The 21,530-nt window shown below is 32.6% G+C and overlaps 2 protein-coding genes across 4 annotated transcripts in view; one reads left to right on the forward strand and one right to left on the reverse strand.

Moving 5' to 3' along the window:
- PPC4 (phosphoenolpyruvate carboxylase 4) overlaps window positions 1-14,825 on the reverse strand; it is a 28,211-nt gene extending 13,386 nt beyond the window's left edge. The window contains exons 1-13 of one of the 3 annotated variants that reach the window (XM_088213049.1): window positions 14,134-14,825; window positions 13,618-13,692; window positions 13,261-13,424; window positions 12,559-12,673; window positions 12,073-12,150; window positions 11,903-11,971; window positions 11,680-11,758; window positions 11,493-11,569; window positions 11,293-11,388; window positions 10,138-10,279; window positions 9,093-9,224; window positions 4,140-4,213; window positions 3,719-3,955 (exon numbers count right to left, since the gene is read on the reverse strand). In XM_088213049.1, coding sequence (XP_088069175.1) covers window positions 3,719-3,955; window positions 4,140-4,213; window positions 9,093-9,224; window positions 10,138-10,279; window positions 11,293-11,388; window positions 11,493-11,569; window positions 11,680-11,758; window positions 11,903-11,971; window positions 12,073-12,150; window positions 12,559-12,673; window positions 13,261-13,424; window positions 13,618-13,692; window positions 14,134-14,289 — 1,494 coding nt within the window. In that variant the 5' untranslated portion in view covers window positions 14,290-14,825. Of the gene's footprint in view, window positions 1-3,718; window positions 3,995-4,139; window positions 4,214-9,092; window positions 9,225-10,137; window positions 10,280-11,292; window positions 11,389-11,492; window positions 11,570-11,679; window positions 11,759-11,902; window positions 11,972-12,072; window positions 12,151-12,558; window positions 12,674-13,260; window positions 13,425-13,617; window positions 13,693-14,133 lie in introns of all 3 variants that reach the window. The other 2 variants (XM_022054715.2, XM_022054716.2) reach the window with 2 other exon arrangements.
- A 4,952-nt stretch (window positions 14,826-19,777) lies between these two features.
- NUDX1 (nudix hydrolase 1) lies at window positions 19,778-20,671 on the forward strand. The gene is made up of 2 exons (XM_088213050.1): window positions 19,778-20,050; window positions 20,218-20,671. The coding sequence occupies exons 1-2, from the start codon at window positions 19,918-19,920 to the stop codon at window positions 20,520-20,522; spliced, it is 438 nt and encodes a 145-aa protein (XP_088069176.1). The 5' UTR covers window positions 19,778-19,917; the 3' UTR covers window positions 20,523-20,671.
- The last annotated feature ends 859 nt before the right edge of the window (window positions 20,672-21,530 follow it).

Genomic DNA, 21,530 nt, shown 5'->3' on the forward strand with positions numbered 1-21,530 from the left:
AGGTACCTAAGAGATACCACTCGAATACAAATTAGTTACATGTCAATCAAGTGGTTTATGACAACACCAAAGTCTCACATGTCTTTAATGTAATGACTTAACAAAATAGAGGCAAAAGTATGAATCCATCTATCTCTAGTTTTTGTAAAGTTAGTTTCTATATTCTCAAAAACTCTTCCATTCCTTTCCTTCCACACAACCCAAACAATTGTAAGTGGAATAAAGAACAAATGATTTTTTTTTCTTTACAAATGTCCACCCACGCTCACAACTCATTACTCACACTCCCAGTCATAACCAATTTAAGCCTAACAGTCCAAAAATAGATACCCAAATGTTGTATGTCACTGGGCAAAATAATAATAAGTGGTTGCACAATTCTTCAGCAGCATGACATAAATAGTATTTATTAACCAACACATTCCCCTTCTTTTTTAGCATATCCAGGGTCAAAATACATTCATTGGCCGCCTTCCATGCAAAAAAAGCTATTCTATGAGGGATTTTAGATTTCCGAATTTGCTTATAAGGAGCAGACATACTGCGGCTGTTATCCTTCTTAGTTAGACAACTGTATAAAGATTTCACCGAGAAACCTTTCTTCTCATCAAGCTTTCATATTCTTTTATCATTTTCTATATTCAAAATTTATTTCTATCAGTGACAAAAGCAGGTTGTTGTACTCATCAATTTCCTAGTCTTACAATTTTCTCTTCACCTTCACATCCCACACTCTACCCTCCCCCACAAATTCATACGTCTCCTCCATCTTAGCAGTCTTATTGCAAACAATGTCAAAAATTATTTTGAATCTGTTTTCTAAGCTGAAATTCTCTATTCATTCATCATGCCAAAACCTAACCCCATCACCCCTACCAAGTTTCCAACCCACACAACCCTTGATGTATTGGCTGTCATCCTAAATCTTCCTCCAAAGGCTTAGCCCGTGAAGCTTAAATTTACCCCTTCTCTCATTCTTCCTCTCTCAATCTCCCCATCTAGCATGTACAACCTTCCACCACATTTCTCCTTCTCCCTAAGAGATCTCCTAAGCCATTTTCCATGAAAAGCCCGGTTTAACTCCACAATAGACTTCAAACCGAAACCTCCCTCTCAAACCGGTTTTTTAACCTCCTCCCACCTAATCAAATGATACTTTTTGTTATCATCCTCATCACCCCAAAGGAATTTACATTGAATGTTTTCAAGTCTTTTTTACAATGTTGGTCGGAATTGTTAAGATGGATAAATAGTAGACTCGTAAATTAACAAGTGTACTCTTAATCAAAGTGAGTCTCCCCACTTTAGAAAGGAATTCCTCTTCCAACCCGCCAACCTCCTACCAAACATGTCAATAATGGGCTCCCACATGTGCTTATTATATAGTATCATACATAAACACACAACATCTTCATCCGTGTGTTTACATTTCATTACGTCTATAATTATTCTACAATTTTCTTTCCCTATAATTTCTTAAAAGTGTTCTAAACAAACCTTGATTACCTTGATTCAAGAAAATTCAGTTATGCTAATCAACTTGAGGGAAGAAAATTAAAAGGTAAAAAACTTCAACTAAAACACAGAGTAAAACAAGTGAGGGAATGTTATTTTCTAACATTTCTTTGTAGGTTTTTACAATGTCTTTACATAACAATCTAAGGTTTTTTATAAAAGATTTACAAAGAAATGTTGCAAAGCTTACTCAGGAGATAGGAGATCTCATAAGTAAACTTAAGGAAATGAAGCAACAAACTACTAATTTATCAAGAGCCAAAAACCGAATCCAAGTAGAGGAGACCCATTCATATGATGATTTGTAGGAAGGACCATCAAATTGAGAGGAAGAACATAAAGCCGTGGGAGAAAAGAAAACTGAATTCGCAGGAGAAAATGAGACCAATGTCGCGGGAGAAAAGGAGAAAAATGACGCGCGAGAAGAGAAGATTGATGTTGCGTGAGAAGAGGAATGTAATGCCATGGGAGAGAAGAAAATGGAACAAGAGATAATCGATGTGGTACACTTCTCATCTAACTAACAAACAATGAACACACTTACTAAGGCCTTGCCAAGAAAGAATTTTGAGGACTTAAAGCTCCAAGCTTGGCAGGATTAACATCTATGTCTAGCTTCAGGGGAGTGTAGAAATATTAGGAAGTAATCTAAGAGAAGAAATTGAATTTAAACTTGATACTAAAATTTTAATAGGAGGAAGATTTCCTAAATGCTTTAGAATAATATTTTTTTTCTACTTTTTGGGTAATACAGATGTGGTATTTTAACCTTATAAACAATGTAATACTGTAGAAGGGAAATTTATGAAATAATATTAACTCAAGGCTTCATATCAAATGCGATATTATATAGGTACTTATAATGCTTCAATGTAAAATTCTAACCTAAGTATGATTTAAGCATTATAATAGAAAATCTAATATCTAAAAGAATTGAAAATATAGATAAAATCCCTAAAGTTATCAATGATATAATATAATCTATGCTATTACATTTAATTGTAAATGAGGTTAGAAATACAGCCTGGCTTAGTCTAGTTACTAATTTATCTGCATCCTGAAACATGCTCTGTTTACAATCATAATTTAGAAATAACTTTTCTCTCCTTCATAAAATTCCCCATGAAGATGGAGAATGTGATTTGGCAAATCTACTAGGAAGTTAGAAGTAAATTGGGTTGTTGGGGTGGTTATGGTAGTTTGTGAAATGGGTAGCTGTGGGTTGTCTAGAACTAGAGAAGGCTATACAAAGAGAATACCTACTTCAGATTAGCAATGGAAATTGATTAAATATGTATTCACTTTCTCCTTCTGTCTCCTCTCTGCTAAATCTCTTAATATCCCCATAAATTCTTCCCACAAAGCTCTTGAATTCCAGCATATACAAGATTTACTTGTATTAGAATTTAAATCCACTTCTGTAAGTTTGTAAGATTAATTTCATAGAAAACTTTAAGAAAATAAATAACAGCAAATTTTAATAGATACTCAGATTATTGATATAGGGAAGGTTTCCCTATTTCATTTTTCACTATAGGCAACACAAGTTAGTCTTTCTATCCTCCATGTACAAACAGAAGTGAAAGCCCTAGCTTCTCATTCAAAGATACAAAAAGCTTAATGAATGATATATAAGAAAGTAACAACTATAAATTTGCAGTAATATTAATCATCAATCAAGTTCTATCTGTTTCTCCATAGGTTATAGAGAATTGAAAATTATACCAAATATCAGTTTGAAGTTTGATCTGCTGCTTATTCACAAAAATAATGACGAAAACCTTAGATTAAATTCTTTACGATAAACTCCTTTTAACATGAAAAAGATTTCACATATTCCATCCTTAAAGATTTCTTTCAGTTCAATTTAAGGAGTTCCAGATCCTAAATATTGTTCATATTCCACTTTTCTATTTTTCTGACCCAAATCCTACCGGAAGAAACTAAGCAAAAGAAAGAGACCTGGTATAATGTTTTCGAAGACAACCAGGACTGTCTCCATGGAACCATGAACAGTTGGAAGCCATTCTCTAGTAAGTATACTAAATGGTATCTTAAGATACTAATGTTTCAGAAAAGATGAAGGACAATAGTTAGTAGCACACTTTAACCTTCAAACAACACCACATGTATAATCTAACTTGCTTCACCAACTTTCAGTACGTTATATGTATGGCATTACAGAAGTAGATGAAAAGAATACCTTTTCTTTTACATTCCCAAGAACAATTCTGTAAGGGGCAAGTCCTGGACGTTCTGGCAGCCTTGGTTCAAGGAGCTTCTGAAAGCTGGATCTTCCTATCTGAGACTCTGCAAATAGTTTCCTCTGAGCTAGGAGTTGACTAGATGAGAAAGAACTCCGCAGTGTCCCAACTTGCTGAGAACCATTAGAAGTGACAGTGTTTCCATTTGCAACTTTGTCTGAACTTTGATTGGAATTCTGAAAAGAAATTTCCACGTCGGAAGTCCCCAGACCATCCTAAAAGATTTTAAAGAAAAAACAAAAGAAAGAAAAGGGACTAAAGGACTTGCTAGCTTCAGTGCTGATAGTGAGAAATGAAAACAAAGTAAAGCAGCCAAAAGAATATCATACTCAAATATCAATGTCTAACAATTTGCTTCACCTGACAGTTCAACGGCTTGTAATCAGTCCCAGGAAATTCTAGTTTTGGATAGTGCGATCCACTGTCATTGCATTCTGCGTAAAGGTAGTCCATGACAAAACATATCTATCAAGTTACTTACTAATAAGCTATTACCCCAGATACTATCAACAGCTGATTGAAGTATAGTTATTAAAGAACCAAAAACTTGCCATTGATGCATGATGTATGTGTGAAAGTGAATAGTGCATGAAATATTCTTTCTAGTAAAACTGAAATTTTATAGTGGAAAAAAAATTACATAGGCATTTTGCAAATGGAAATTTTACACTAGTATTTGATTGCATTTTGATTGCATTCCATATTACATTAGCGTTTGTCCTAAAAAATATAAACTTACTTGTGTTCCATGATAAGGGTAAAAAAGTATTACACTTAAACAAGCTAGGGAATTATCTAATTTATCCAACTGGAGTTTCATGAAAGCAAATAATTTTATGAAAAGAAGAAAAGCTCCATAAATATAGATAATCTAAATTGAGATTTAAATGTGTAAAATACATTAAAATACATTGATTATCATTTTTTTGTGTGGAGATTCTACAGTGCTGTAAGGCCTTTTTCCTGCGCGGCCACTGGTAGTCTGGTACCCAGCTCTCAATACCAACAATATTTTAACGATATTCTGGTATTTGTTAATATATCTTCAAAAACATATTGAATACCATGACACTTTTGAAAATACTAATGCTATTTTCTAAGGATATCATAAAAAATACAACAATATGTCAAACGTTACCTTCAAAAATTACCATAACACTTAAAAAATACCAAAAAAACGTTTTCGTTAAGTAAATAATTATTTTTCCTTTATAGTCATAGCTTTCTCATATGAAAGGAACTCTTCCTACAACTGTTACATACTGGAAGACATGTTTAATTCACCTTATTTTCTATGAGCTTATAAGTTATATAATTTATTAATTCTCTAATAATGTATAAATTTATACGAAATTTTCCAAAATAAGCTGTTGAAATTGTTAGTGCCACACAAGCTATGAACTCTATTAGTTTATTTGTGTTTGAGAAATATATGGCTTATAAGATGTTAGTTCTATCAAAATAACGAAGAAGGCAATTTCTTTATTTTTAATAAATAAAATAACAGAACATATTTTTTTAAGAAATTCAATGCTCTTTCTTTTAGATAAATTAATATGAAGTATTGGCTTTAAATCAATTTTATCTTTCTATTTTATGCTAATATTTAATTTTCTAATAATAATTAATAACTATTTAATAATAACTTGAAAATATATGTTGTTTGACTAGGTAAAAAGTATTAATTAGCTAATAATTATTTAATATTCAAGTGCAACATGCTCAATCAAAATATTATTATTATTAATTTTAGAAACACACAGTATAAAGAATTTTAAGTCAACTATATTTTGTCCTATTGTTCTTAAGAAACAAACAAAAATTCAATATACCTATTTACTACTGTTGCCGAACTAAGTGTTATAATTGGGGAAGAGTTGCCATACTGCAACAGGAAGAACGAAAAAAGAAGAGAATCCACAAACATGTTTTGAAGGAATACAGTTTAAAATTTGTAAAATTTGCAGAAGGTAATTGGGTTTTTTGGTTGATCAACAACAAAGTCTTTGAAAAGTTTAGAAGTTCTTATAAATAGAAGTTAGGAGCCACTAACTTTGTAAAAAAGTTATAGCAAAAGTTCAGAAACTATCTAACATATCCAGTTTTTTCCAAATTCTTTCCTAGATCAGAGTTTGTTTGCGGAAGATATAGGTTGCAAGTCCTATATCTAAGTTTGACGCTGCAACACACTCAATTACAAGAAGTCATATATCAAGCTTGACACTGCAACACTGCCAAGTGAAGTTAAATGCACCGTGAACAGAAAGACACAAAAGCAACATTGAGAAGCAACTCATCAGTTACCACTAATCACAAAGGGAAAAATCAGCCACATCTGATGCCAAGCGTGCCTTATGTAGATATATCTCCATAGCCTTCCTCCAATAACCTTCACAATTTCTAATAGTCGATAACCTCTCCTTATACCTCTACTTTGCCTTTGAAACCTCACGTCCCTCTTTCCACAAATACTGATTATTCTATTCATCATACTCACCCCTCATCGCTCTAACGCGTAAGACAACCACCTCCATCTTTGTGAGTATCATTATTTTTTTACTATCATCTCTTTGTATGAGTCTCACATTTTTGGCTAGAACTGACCCTCTTTAGTAGAAACCAATGGCGGAATAACTCCAAGCTCTAACAAGGACTGAATTTGATATTTGGTTGACATGCCTCTAGAAAAATCTATGGTTAGTCATAAATTGGTCAATAAAATCAAGAATCAAGTAAACATTTTAATAAAAAGAAACTAGGTAGACTTGTTTTGAAGGGTCTCATGCAAGAAGATGGTATTGACTAAGGAGACCTTTGCTCCTGTGGCTCAATATACCTATCTGAGATCTATTGCTACTGTAAGGAAAAAAAAAATGCAATTATTTTAAATGATGTTAAAATGTTTTTCTCAACGGTGATCTTTCCAAAGAAATATACATGAAGTCTCCTCCTGATTATCGTTATCCTCCGAATAATATACATCATCTTTGCAAGGTCTTACATGGACTCAAATAACAACCTCAAGTTTGGTTTACAAAATTTATCTCATTGTGCATCAATTTGGTTTTTAAGTCTAGTTCATATGATCAATGCTCTTTTCATTTGCAAGATGAATCTAGTATGTAGTAATCAAGATGAATAATGATCCTGTTGTTTCTCAACAAAAAATTGAGATGAACGATTTTCATATTTTCAGTTTCTTCATATGTATAAAAGTATTACTTGATCAATCTGGTTATTTGTTGTCTCGAGCTAAATATGCCACACATCTTATTTCTCACACAGGCTTGACTGATAGTAATTCTGTTGATGCTCCTATTAAACTCAATACTAATTTCTCAGCTAATTACGGTACTTTTCTTAGTGATCATATGCTATTTGGACAACTAATTGGAAGTCATATCTATCTCATTATCACTAGTCTTGGTATTGCAGGTGCTATTCATATAATTAGTCAATTGACTGCCGCTCCTTGCAAACTCATTTTTCTATACCTCTCACATCCTTTGTTCTATAAACAAGGCTTTATTTTATAGACTTCCTGATGTAAGCAAAGAAAGGGAAAAGAATTCCCTTAAAGGGAGAATCAGCCAAGGGGGAGATTTCCTTCCTAAATTGCATAGGAAATCAAGGCAAAGAGGAAAACAAATCTCATGTCTAAATGGGAGATTGAATCTCACAGATTTTAGGAAGATTATTGGGGCCCTAATTTTCCAAAATTACTTCCCCTAAATCAACCACTATTAATAAAGACTTTCTCTATTTGAAAACAGAGATCATATCTATTCTATTTAAGAAAACAAGCTTCTTACTTGTTACAAATTTTCTATTCTATTTTATATTCAATTTCCTATATAATTTCTCCATAAAATTATGAGATTATTCTTCTCATTATTCACATAACCTACAACTATAAATAGACATTCAATTTCTATTTGTAATAATTCAAGTTTGAGAATAATAAAATTATAAAGTTTTAGTTTTCAACTAATTAGGTTTTTGTCAACCTTCTTATTGAATGGAAATTGATTCTACTTATCAAGATAAGTTCTTAAGGCATTTTACTTATTTTCTTTCAAATTTATTTCTATCTTATCAAGTTCATTCTTGTAGCGTTTTTAATCAATTCAAACTATCTCAATTATCTTAATTCATAATTCCAGACGAATTATTTGGTTAAGTAGGAAAGATTTGTTAAGAGTTTTATAATTTTGAATACTAATGCTATATGTGGAGTTTTTTATCACGTTAATTGATTTTGAGTTCTGCATTACTCCCACTTAGCTATTCATCCCTCAGCTCTTGAGCTTATTCTGAGGTTGGGTATATTGAGTAGAGATGTAAAGCTTGTCTCTCTCTCCAAAGTTGATCCTAATATCAAGCTATTGTTGATGCTACAGTTGAACTTCTATGATTATATCAGTTATGTCAAGGTATCAGAGTGTACATTCATCTAAAAATATCATTTCGTTGAGATAATTGCAGTGCTATCCAAATCGCACTATTAATCTTGTTTTGCCTCCTCTAAGAACTAGACTGCAGATATCTTCATTGAAGTTCATCAACTTAATCAATTTTGTAAATTTAATTGTGAACTCTAATTGGCAGATTCTCTATCACCTTGGATTTGAGGGGCATGTAACAACTTAGGAAATAAAATATATTGTTAACAATATAAGTAATATATTGTCAACCATAAAGGAAACAATTATTCATGGTAAATATTTGCTTTTCTTTATAGTCACAGCTGTCATGCATAAATAGTATTTTTACGTAAAACTGTTAGATTCTGTAAATCACACAATAAAATTCAAACATTTAACTTTTCCAAATGTCTTCACAAATATTAGAAAAGTAGTTTTCAAGAAAAAAAAAATCTATTGGTATTTCTGAAGTTTTTCTATGAGTAATACCATCGTACCTCAAAAAATATTAATATAATTTTCGAGTAACTCAATATGTGAGATACTCTTTTAAGGTATGATGGTATTTCCAAATGTGCCTACAAAATGATCTAACAAATACCAAGATCCCCTCAATAACCGACCATATTTTCTATACTCTTTTAGGTATTAAAATATTTTGTGAAGTACTTCAAACTAAGTTAGTATTTTCTAACTATAACTTTACTTCTTGGGTTACCCTTCAGAATACCAAATGGAATTTTAGAAGTACTTATTTGTCTAAAAAAATATTACAAAATACTTTCCCAGGTCTTCCAGTATTTTTAGTGGTATCTGCAAATATATCATTTCTAATATCAGCACCCAAAACATTGACTTTTGGAACCATAATATTTCCCATTTACATTACCTGTGCAAGAGGGTAGATCAGCTCTAGCAGGAAGTTGTGTAGGAAAGGGTGGAGCCTGTTGGCTATGAAGCTTCAATTGACTTCTGCCATAAGGTTGGTTCCAGCTCTCATGGCGATCCTCCGATGAAGTTTCTGAAGAGAAATATTGAATCAGAGTCAAAATTTTGGTATGGGAGGGTAGGTATTTTCATTACAGCACTGCAAAAGTTGAGAGAAATTATTCATATGCAGTCTAATATTGAAGATCTACAGTTTGAAACTTCATCAGAACTACAATAGGAAAACTAATAGCACATGCATAGTCATCATCGACAAAGATTTCACAGAAACAAAAGTCTTTCTATTCAATGTTTTTTGAAGTACATTCACGCAGCATATAGTTGCACATAAAGACTTGAACCCTGTCACTCTTGAAGAATGGGCACCTAGCAAGGCACCCTATCATATTCAATCTTGTTGCATTTTTAGGCAAAAAAGTAAATTGCACATTAAAACATTCTCATTGCATATAATGTATGGATCAATTACCATGCAATTTAGTCCAAAAAGCAGGCAATAACCAATGTAGAAACAACAATGACATAGTTTAATTTTCTTCATTCCATTTCTGCCCTTGGGTACGAAATGATAAACATTTTACTACTCACTCAATGAAGTTATAGCCAAAATAATCTAAGGCCAACAAAATTAAGTAAAAAAAATGGAACTAATCCAAATTTTAAAAATAACAATAATTATTAATAAACTACGAGGAAGCACACAATTGGTAAACAACAAACATAATGCACATGCATACATAATTCTCACTGACAGCTGCTGTCAGAGATAAACCTCACAGTCACTGCTTCCCTAGGCTGTGAACTGAGAACTACATCAGTACTGCTCAAATATATGATGTGCCTACATAAAAGGTTATTGTAACACAACCTCCTCAGGAGTCATGCAAGGTACTTATCAGAGAAACCAATTAGCATTGAAAAAGAACAAAGATGACACCATAAAAGTGCAGAATACTAAGACTAATAGGATCTAAATCACAGCAAACCTTTTTCAAGAATTTCATGCGCCGCTCGTGACAGCTCATCACTGCAACGGTTCATGGATAGTTCAAACCTGAGGCTATCCACTTCCCTTATGTAGAGATCAACAGCCATCCACCTAGATAACAGAGATACATCTTTTGTGACCTGAAGAAAAAAAAAACACTTGATGGTATCATGCACTTCACAAAAGCTGTAGCATACCAAAACAAAAAAGTCCTACTCAACTCAAATCATAGTTCCAATATATAATTGGGATAAATGGCAAATAGCTGGGTTTCAAATCCAGAACTGATGTTTTCATAAATAAACATATATATAAAAATATATATACACCAAGAGAGAGAGAGAGAGAGAGAGAGAGAGAGAAAAATTCTTAGAGAAGGGCAAACATTTTTGTTATAATGATCAGAAAAAGTAAAATAATAAGTTCTATTAACGAATAAAGGTTTTATGCATCTGATGGTGTTTCAAGGAACTTATTCAGATGAAGGCTACTCCTTGTAGCAGGTTATAGTTTAACAATATTAGTATGCATGTAAATAACCTCAAGTTCAATGGTAGCCAATGGTACAGCCATAACAAATTCACGGATGTTGCACTAGACATGAAAGCATAATCCTCCAATTAGATTTAAGGTTCCCATGTATACCACCAATATCAATTAACTTCAGGTGCTACAGGAACTAGAAGACAACCAGAAATTTCTGATGAGCAAAAGTGTAAGGACTACAGAACCTTCAACTGCTTATTCTTATCTTAGCAGTTTAGTTAGAACCCCCAAATTTCAGCTCAAGTCTTCAGTAACTAAAAGAAGAAGAAAGATGACAATATACAGATACTTGAGATAAGCAAGCTATTTATTTTATAATTTCATCATTGGTGGATCCGTTTGTATCTTCAACCCATTTAAGGCTCTGTTGAAGGAAAAGAGATGCATTCACTGGAATGCCAAAATACTATTACAAAAACCTGCTTTCCTGAGCCCATAAATGCTGCTTTCTGTAATACAAATCACTCCACTCAAACTAAATTTTTAATGGGCCAAGTTAGATACTCCCCAGTACCATGGGCAAGATTTAAACTTTTCTTGTGGAATTTGAATAAATAGTTTACAGATACACAGACATATGCATTACAAAATACTTCAGAAGCCTTACTTTTGCAGTGACATTTGGGTTTCCATCTCTATCACCCCCCATCCAAGATCCAAATTTTATTGGTGTGCAAGTTAGGGGAAGTGGCTTCCCTGTATGCTGAGGATAAAAAATAAAATGAAAATCATATGAGATTAGAAACATTAGCTTGACTGAAAAGATCTAGCAGTTTCAGAACTAGAATAGAAGGAAAAGAGGCAAACCTTCTTTAAAGCATTGCTGACACGCCGCAAGTAATGAGGTATAGCTTTCCAGAGAGATTGCTCCACAATATTCAGGCCTGTGACAAATTAACAAAGGGTCTTTTTTAAGTGCAACTAACTTAACAAAAAAAAAATCTACCAAGAACCAAAGCTTGCAATTCTGATATTTAAAACTCAAGAAACATACCAGCCCTAGCTTCATCTACAGGTGTGGGTTTGTGACGCCTAAGCTCATCTGTCTGCCATATTGAAGTTATCTCTCTTACCTACAAGTCAAAGAAACTACAAATGAATGGAAAATAAGGGATAAGGGGAACAAACTCCAGACATAACCCAACCTAGACCAGTCTTAGACATTTTCTATTGGCTCTGGGAGTGCAATGCAATATGTTAAGGTGGGCTAGAGATACCAGATCTTCAATCAGCATTTCTCGATCTTCATGGCTAAGATCAGGCCTGTCGTTATAATCTAAAAGATGCTGCAAGAAGGGCCAGACTTATTTTTAGATATTTAGCACTAACACAATGTTTGACATTAAAATTGAACATATTAATTGGTGTCAGTTCTCCAAAAACTCACGGCAATTCTGATGTGTTTATACTGCAAAGTACGCCGATTAATTTGAGTGGGATGTGCAGTAAGAACAATTTCAACCTCCTGCAACCAGAAGATTCCAAGAGTTATAAGAGAGAATACAAACAGTTCAATGCCCTATCAAGATCAAACCAATCTTACAGTAAAATTATGTCCATTTTTCATTTAGAAAAGTGCTGTGAAGAAAATTGTTCCTATTTTTAACTTTAAAAAACATCAATTATTTTCATTATCTAGGGCTATAACAGAAGTTCCACTAGACAAAATCTAGCATGTATTTGCCCCAGCTAAGCTGATTTCTATGTTTTTCCATTAATAAAAATCATAATAAGTTCCAACCTGTTTATAATGTAATCAGAAGTTGTCTTCTGCCTTTTTTTTTTTTTTTTTTTGGCCTTTCCAGAATGTTAGCAACCAAACAAACAGTGTCAGCAAGAAATTAAGTAAAAGAGTTTTTGTCAAAATATGTACCTGCTTGCAAATAGTATTGTAAAGCTCTTCTGGGGAAATTCCACCCTGCACCAGCTTCCCAAAAATGTCATCGCAAGATTTTGACAGATGTGCAACATTTCTTCCCTTACGGACCCTGCATGAAGCAATATTAGTTGGCTATGACAGAATTGATACAACTTATTTTTAAATTTAAAAGTGAAAGTACATAAAAATCTGATAAGCAAAAAATCATTTTTAATTTACAGACTATTTTGCAAAACAAAAAGATCCATTAGAAGTGGACTACACAAGATAAGTTAATTGTTCTAATGTTCCATATTTCTTACCCAATCACTCTCCAGCGATTCATAACATCATAGAATAAAGACGGATAGGATAAGAAATGCCCGGGCAGGCAACTATGCCAAGCCTTCCAATATTTGCCTAATTCTACTAACCCAGTCATCTATTCCTTTTTCTTATTTGGAAATAAACCCATTCATCTGTTCCTGGTATAGTAATGAAGAAATCAAACTCAAAACCCATGTCAAGAACTTTTAAATGTTTCCGTTGTTGTAAGTTTTTCCAAAATCAATCCCACTGTAAACGCTCCCCCATTTACCAAAATATTGTAACTTTAACTGCAGCAAAGGACTTATTACGTTACATATGTTCTGAAAAACTCAGCAAACTAAAAGGACACGTCAAGAAATAAATAACAAATTGCCAAGACTAATTTACCTGTGGTGGGTCTCTGCAATTCCCATCAGATTGAGGTAATGGCTAAACGCACGGGCAAGCGTCAAGGCTTCCTCTAATGACATCTTCGACATTTCCAATGCTAGCTGCTTTTCTAGCAGCTCAGCTGTACCCTCGATACCCGCCAACCGCATATTACAAGCACTCTTATAACACGTAATCAACCCCATAAAAAGGTCAGTCACACTATCAAGTATAGAAAATCTAATTTAAGGTCAATTTAATAGGTAAGAAAACAAAGTAAAAGATAATAACATAATAGATGAAAACCATGAATCCTGAAATGATCCGCGTAATTGATGTCTGAATGAAACTATAAATTTGTATATTAAAAATTACGCTTCTTATAGACAATTTGTTCGTGTTCTCCAAAGGCATTATAATGTGCACCAAATACTGTCTTCTTCTGTTGTGCTTTTCCAGTGATTTGTCAAAAACAAAAGAGAAGACGAAAAGTTAGATATCGGAAAACCAGAATATTCACCATCAGAAAAGAAATGAACCAGAAAATAGCCTTTATTCTCTGGAGATGGTAAATAGAATAACAAAACATTTGCAGAGTGGAGAAACTTTTTTCCTTTCCTTTTCACAAAAACACGGTGCCTTTACAAACTCATTTTCTCCATCTCGCCTTTTCTCTGTTCTTTTCTCTCAGCATTCGATCAGGAATACAGTACTGGCTTAACAACAGACTAAATGAACACTCAGCAGAAAAGAAAAAAAAAACGAAACAAACATATCAAAGCAATTCAGAGTGACAACATACATTAAAGATGATCAGAACCGAAATTTAAAAGGAGAGAACCAGACTGACAAGGAATAAAAAAAAGCAACAGAACTGTATAAAAGAAACACCTGAGCAAGGATTCTATTCCTTTCGAGTTTCTCCATAAACTTGCTCCCAACTTCTCTCTGCAACACATCGTTGAGAAGATTCCCAAGCAATTTGCAGTCATCCTCGAAGCTCTGGAACGAGATTTCCTCAGCTATATCGTCCGTTGTATCCGTCATCTTATCAGCCAGAAACACAGGAGTACTAAGAACAAAGAAGAAACACTTGATATATAGACAAAGCTGGAGATACAGAACCAGAGAGAGAATGCGAGACAAATGAGAGACAGAAAAAGAAGAAGAAAGGAAGGGAGAGGGTGAAGCAGGGAAGTGGACGGGAGAGGACTCTTCGTAATTGTACGAATATTTCTGTTAATGTGGGGCCAATGTTTTGTACCGCGAAGAAAGAGCGGACACGTGGCAGTCACTGCGGGTTTCAAGAGGTTGTTCGAGTGATTTCCTTTCCTTTCCTTTCCTTTCCCTTCCCTGTCCTGGAGGTAATGAAAAGGTCTCCAGTCTCCCGGTCACTAGATTCTGGGAAAGACTTTCCCGAGAAAATTTTGCACCGCGAAGAAATAGCAGACACGTGGCAGTCACTGCGGGTTTCTTTGAGTGATTTCCTTTCCTTTCCCTTCCCTTTCCTTAGAGGTAATGAAAAGGTCCCGAGTCTCAGGGGGATTCACGCGAATTCTTTTCCAAAATTTTCTCGGGAAAGTCTTTCCTAGAATCTAGCAACCCAAAAAACGTGTTGCTTCATAAAAGAATACGGTGCGCATTAAGCGAATCATACCAGCTGATTTTCTTTCCATTTAAAAAACAGATTCTAATTAAATTTTTAAAAAGAAGGAATCTTTTTGCCGGTATATAGTTTATACTGGAATCTAATTTTAAAGAAATTAAAATTACATACAATTTATACACTTTAATAAATTAATGTAACCTTTTGAACTAATAATGACATAATTAATAATAAAATATTTTTATAATTAAAATCATACATATTTTACAATTTAATTTAAATATAACGTATGAAAGCGACAACACCGAGTAATTGATGATTCATCATTATAATACAATAAATTAGATAGTGCTACGGTTGATTACTCACCAACTTTGTAATTAATTATTTATTTATCTCTATAATTCCAATCCCAATTGACTATAAAAATCAAATGGGTCCTTGTTTATATAGTTATAACATTATTGTCGCTGGATATTAACCACTGCAGTGGTAATGAAAAGTAACACGGTAAGTACTTACCAATTGTTACAAAATATATATGTATATATATAATTTAAATTAAATACATTACTTATTTTAACATTATCCTAACGATATATTTCTGGACTCATTCATATCCATTTATCAACCTAATTAGTAAAACATATTTAACGTTAAATTCAATAATAATTAAAAAATTCAAGCTCCAAAAAAACTCTTAATCACGGAAGATAAGCTTCCGGGGAAAAGTTGTAATGAGAAATATTTGTGGTCCGACAGCCCATGTGTGTGAAATACAGTTAAAAAGAACAAATAAATAAAATATGAAGCCCGTGAAATCTGATCCCAATTGCCTTTTTGTGATTATCACAGACTTCCTGAATAGTGCAGGTAACATGGGTAATTGTAAAACCAGCAAATTGTTATTAATTATGTTTGTATAGACTATTTTTTTGGAAGTTAGAGGAAAAATAATAATAATAATAAGAATATTCAAGAAAATGAGATAAATTATATTATTTTTATAATCTGTACGTAAAATAAAAAATTTTAAAACACTATAAATTGAAGTTTTTATTATGTATTTGAGGAACTTATTAACTTCAAACACATTCAAAAAAAAATTATATATTCCATATTGGTTTGAATAAATTCCATCACACAAAAAATTTTGCCATGATTGTCAACAAACACTAAAATTCATTAAATTTTAATAATTTATAAATTAATTCAATATAGCTTGTGAATACGTACAATGTATGTATGTATGTGTATGGTCCCATGAGTTGTGGTTGTATTAGGGCGATTAACGAGAGAGACGTGGTTTGTAGAGACCCAAAAGGGCATGTTGCCATCTTGCACTCAATTTTGTTTTGCTGCATTGAAACTCGAAAGCAAATGTGTCCGCCAATTTGGACGACAGTGACAAAGGGTACAATATTTTGTTTTAATCAAGACACGTTATTTTCTTGTCCTATAATTTCAAGGGGAGATAATAACTTGAGAGTTTTTTTTTTCTTCTTAAATTTTTTTTGGGGAACAAAATGTGTTTAATATATTTATTTAGAAGTAGTACCTATAAAAAAATCATATTTAAATTATCAAAGGAAGCACATAATTTTCTTATTGTCACGACTAAGTGTTATGGGTTAATTTTTGGGGGTTGGATATTATGAAAATTCAGAGATTTGGCTGTTTATTTATTTATTTATTTTTTTGTCTTGGTGGAATTAAATGGAGATGCTGTTGTGGGGAGATTTAATTTTTTATCTTTGGGCTCATGTAGAGCCGCTTTTTTCTGCGCCATAAGATTTGTGTTCATGCATTGCTGTTTTCTTTTGTCAGGAAGAAAGAAACCAATTTTAATTCAACCATAAAATCGCTCATTTTTGTTATGAGAATCGTGTGAATAGTGTCATCACAGCATGAGATTTTCTAAGGAAACGTATTTTAAGCAAATAAATTGTTAAAGGAGCCCATGGGTTTAGAAGCAATAGGCTGCATATTTTGATGGGTGGCACGATATAATGTATGATGTGTATGTATGTGTATAGAGTTAAAATGGGTGTTGTTGAGGTGTATGTACACTTTTATTATTTCAGTGGAGGTATAAGTATCTCATTTTCAAACTCTCAGGAATCAAATGAACTTCAAACCCTACAAGGATTTCTCAACAGTCATAGCCTCTCTCTGAATCTCTCCTAGTTATTCTCGTATTTTCTTGCTTTTCTTTTCTATTTTCTTTATAGATCTTTATGCTGTGTGTTTTGTTAATTTTTTTAATAGGTATTTAATGTACGGTAAGGTTTAAGTAACTACACAAAATAATAATTACAAAATTATATCATGTTTGAGAAGATTATGTATTAACGTATAATAATGACAACTGTTTTGTTTGGATTGATAGGATTGTATAGTTATATATTCAGTAAAATTATCAATTTATCTCTACCTTATTATATGTAATATTAAATGAAAAAATATAAAAAAAAAAACTCATTAATTTGTAATTAAGTCATTTAACTTGTAAAATTATTTAAATTATAATTTTTAATGAATTTTTTTTCTTAAAATTTAATATAAAGGATAAAAATTTAATTTTTAACAAAAACTCATTTTACTTAATTATTAAAACATCAAAAAATAAATTTGCTATGAAAAATACAAATTTAATTTTTAACAAAAACTTATTTAACTTGTATTTAAGTCATTTAACTTGTAAAAAATCTAATAAAAATTTATTTAATTTATAATTAAATCATTAATTTGTAAAATTATTTAAGTTTTTTATTATTAACATAAAAAAATATTAATTTAAAACTAAACATTTTTATTTATAATTATAAATTAAAAAAATTTAATAAATTATCTATTACATAATAGTTATTATTATAATTTATGTGACATAAATAAATTAAATAAGTAAATTTTATTGAGAATAAATTTAAATTTTGTTAATTTTTAAATAATTAAATAATTACGTACATTTAATCAACTTACTTATTTTAATTATCCTCTTTTTAATACGTATGTAATCAAGTTTTTTTAAAAAAATAAAAAATAAGAAAATGCATAATCGATATGATAAACTTTCTCCCTCTTGTACAACTCTTTAATTTTAACATAAGATAAACTGATTAAGTTGTTTGTCTAATTTTCTCACATATATATATAAATACACACACACATTAGTATTTTTTTTCTACTTTGTTGAGCATTTACTACACCTTTCATGTTTTTTTCGAGATGTGAATATCATGTAATACATAAATGTGTAAATCCTCATAAAAAAATTATAACATCCACAATATCTTTATTGACTTAGAATACAAGGTTAATAGGAGCAATATCATTTTCTCTCTCAAATATAAGAGTTAAAATTGATTTAGATTGGAATAATATAGAGAGAGGAGAGAGAGGAAGAAATGACTATAAACTAGTTGGAAAACTACTTTAATGGTCCACATTCTGAAATTGTAGGTTTTGTTAATGCATAAGAGTTTAGTAAGTATATACACGCTTTGTTCATAGTAAAAAGTCTCAATTCAGATTTTTATGAAGAAAATTGAATAGATAGGTAACAAACTGGATATAATACAATGGTTCATTGATTAGGTAGACACAATTTGAAATAATTATAAAGCCATTTTCATAAAAAAAAAAAATTAATCAGTACATACCTTGATTGATATTGTGTTTGATGAAGTAAGTTAACAGTAGAAACAGAATAACGATAGGAAGAGAAGTAAGCAGAAGTAGAAGTAACTTTTCACAACAAGCAGATGCAAAACCAGGAGCATAATATGGAAACAGAAATAGATGAGAAGAGGAGAAGCAAACAACGGCAAAGAAAGAATAACAGTTTTAGGTATAAGAAAGATAAATTTAGATTTAAAAGTAAAACAAAAATTAATAAATAATTGTGATGGTAAAACATAAAGAAAAATTTTCGACCGTTAAAAATAACCGAATTGTTGATTTAAAAAATCTATAAAAAAAAAAAAGAAATAATCTACCACTAAAAATTACATAATCAAGTATATCATTTATTTAAAAGTGATTCAAATAAGACAAACCCAGTAAATTATTATATTGCACATTAATGGTTTATTAACCAAATATAATATTTACAGGTTGTGATAGAAAACAACTGTAGAACATTTTCCTTCAAAATTTCTTAATTAATTGTTTTTATTTATCTATCAATATTTGTTATTTCAAATTATATATATTTTTGTACGTTATTTGTGTGGAAGGATTTTATAGTGATGATAAAATTACTTTATTTTATAATTTCTAACATTGTAAAATTTTATTCATACATAATTCGCGTATACATAATTCCATTAATTACAGTTTTATCAATAATTCTCTTATTGAACTAAACTGTCAATTTGGTCATATGCTTAGTTGATTTTCATAACTTTGTTAATAACAAGTTTTTAATTAGTTTCTATACAAACTGCTAGATGGTCTCTCTGTTTTCAAGTAGTAACTCAGTCTCCCTCTTACTTACGCAAACACTCTTCTTTTTTTTTTTCTCATACTAAAACATAAATCTAAATTTTGATATGATGAAGATAAAATCAATTATTAAAACTAAATCTTGATATCTTTGATTAAATGAGATTTGTATTATTAGAATATACTGTCATCTAAGAAGTTTAAATTTTGGAATCATTTAAAAGTAAATAGTTAAAAATTGAGCCATGGAAATCCATCAAATTCACTAATTAATGAAAATGTAATAACAGCAACAAAAATATGTATGTATACACCCTCCTTTAAATTGTTCAAACCTTCTTTAAATCAAAAGAATTCCAATTTTTTTAGATTTAACGACTCTACGTAAACCCCCTGCAAAATACCTAATTGTTTGTCTTCTTCTATACGGTGTGGCCCGCAAAAGATTATATTCCTGCCGTGAGCAGCAAGCAGCAAGTCAAAAATGTCTGACCAGAAAGGAACGACGTCGTAGCAACTTTTGAAGCAATATAAAAGACTTTCCTCTCTTGAGGAGCAAACCTTTGGTCGGTCGATCGAGAGAAAGCAGACGGATTGAGGAAAGTAGGACATAAAAAGGAGAAATGGAACAGGAGCCGATTCCCAGAGTTGCCGTGGTGGTTTTCGTCTTAAAGGGCAAATCGGTTCTGTTGGGTCGACGCCGCTCCTCCATCGGTGACTCCACCTACGCTCTCCCGGGTGGCCACCTCGAGTTCGGTCAGCCTCTCTCTCTCTCTCTCTCTCTCTCTCTCTCTCTATTTCTTTAAACTCTGCGTTATTTAACCCTGGGTTCTTTTAACCATTTAAGTTTAAATCAGAATAGCATGTAAAGCTCCTAGCTTTTGTTTGCTTATTACTGAAACTCCAAATATTGTTTTGATCAGGAGAGAGCTTTGAAGATTGTGGAGCGAGGGAGACGAAGGAGGAAACTGGTTTGAGCATCGACAAGATTGAGCTCTTAACTGTTACTAACAACGTCTTCAAGGAGGCACCCAAACCGTCGCATTATGTGACGGTGTTCTTGCGTGCAGTCTTGGCGGAACCTAATCAATTGCCTCAGAATCTGGAGCCTGAGAAATGCTATGGTTGGGATTGGTATGATTGGGACAATCTCCCTGAACCCTTGTTTTGGCCTTTGGAGAAAATGGTGCGAAGCGGCTTTAATCCCTTCCCAACTCACTCTACATGATGGCTAATTTTATGTGTCTTAATTTCCTAATGCATTATATGTGATGTTACTTTAACACCCCCCTAATGCATTATATGTCATGTTACTGCAACACCCCGTTTTTTTTTTTTCTTTCTAATGGTATAAAATAAAGCACTCCTACAACTCTATACGCAAATCCCATATCATTCCAATTATGCATAAGAGAAACTTGTCTACATTTATTACTCCAAATCAATTGTACATACACCTCCACCTCTACATCACATGGTAACACATTATCATACATTTCCAGAAATTCAATACCCATACTAAGACACCTTTTACAAACTACTTTATGCCACAAACAAAATTTGTGCCCTATGGCACTACCGACTAGACTCCGTTACCAGCCGTTCGGATCCCGACTCCGTTCTTACTCCACCTGTAAATGATGAGATGTGAGTTCACATAACTCAATACGATAAAAATCAAGTTGTAGGTGCAGTATGCAGTGACAAGAATTTCAGAAATGTCTACATGCAGTTATCATACCCAACCCAAAACAACTCATAACCCCCTCCCTACAACTAACCATCAAGGTCCTACCCCAAGGGAACAATACGGGAAAACAACAGCACACACACAACAACCATCCATTAGTTCACGTCACCAACATCGGTGACTCATACTCTCTCCTCCACCGCCCGACCTCATGAGGCCACACACACACACAAGCACCTTCATTCCACGTCACCAATATCGGCGACTCACATCCACTCCTCCACCTCTTGACCTAAATAGGCCACGCACACACACCAGTACCATCATCTCGCGTCACCAACATCGGCAACTCATACTCACTCCTCCAACTCTCGACCTCGTTAGGTCACGCACACACACAAGCATTATCATCTCCTGTCACCAACACCGGCGACTCATACGCTCTCCTCCACCTCTTGACCTTGTTAGGCCACACACACACACAGGTATCATCACCTCACATCACCAACACCGGTGACCCATACTCTCTCCTCCACCTCTCGACCT

This window comes from Carica papaya, chromosome 2, assembly GCF_054855325.1.
Source record: "Carica papaya isolate Zhongbai chromosome 2, ASM5485532v1, whole genome shotgun sequence".
NCBI lineage: Eukaryota > Viridiplantae > Streptophyta > Magnoliopsida > Brassicales > Caricaceae > Carica > Carica papaya.

What these genes read in the sequence shown, in the direction of transcription:
- NUDX1 (XM_088213050.1), top strand. Translation starts at nt 19,918, where the DNA reads ATGGAACAGGAGCCGATTCCCAGAGTTGCCGTGGTGGTTTTCGTCTTA. An exon ending in GGGTGGCCACCTCGAGTTCG is followed by an intron (nt 20,051 to 20,217) that starts GTCAGCCTCTCT and finishes TGTTTTGATCAG; the next exon opens with GAGAGAGCTTTGAAGATTGT.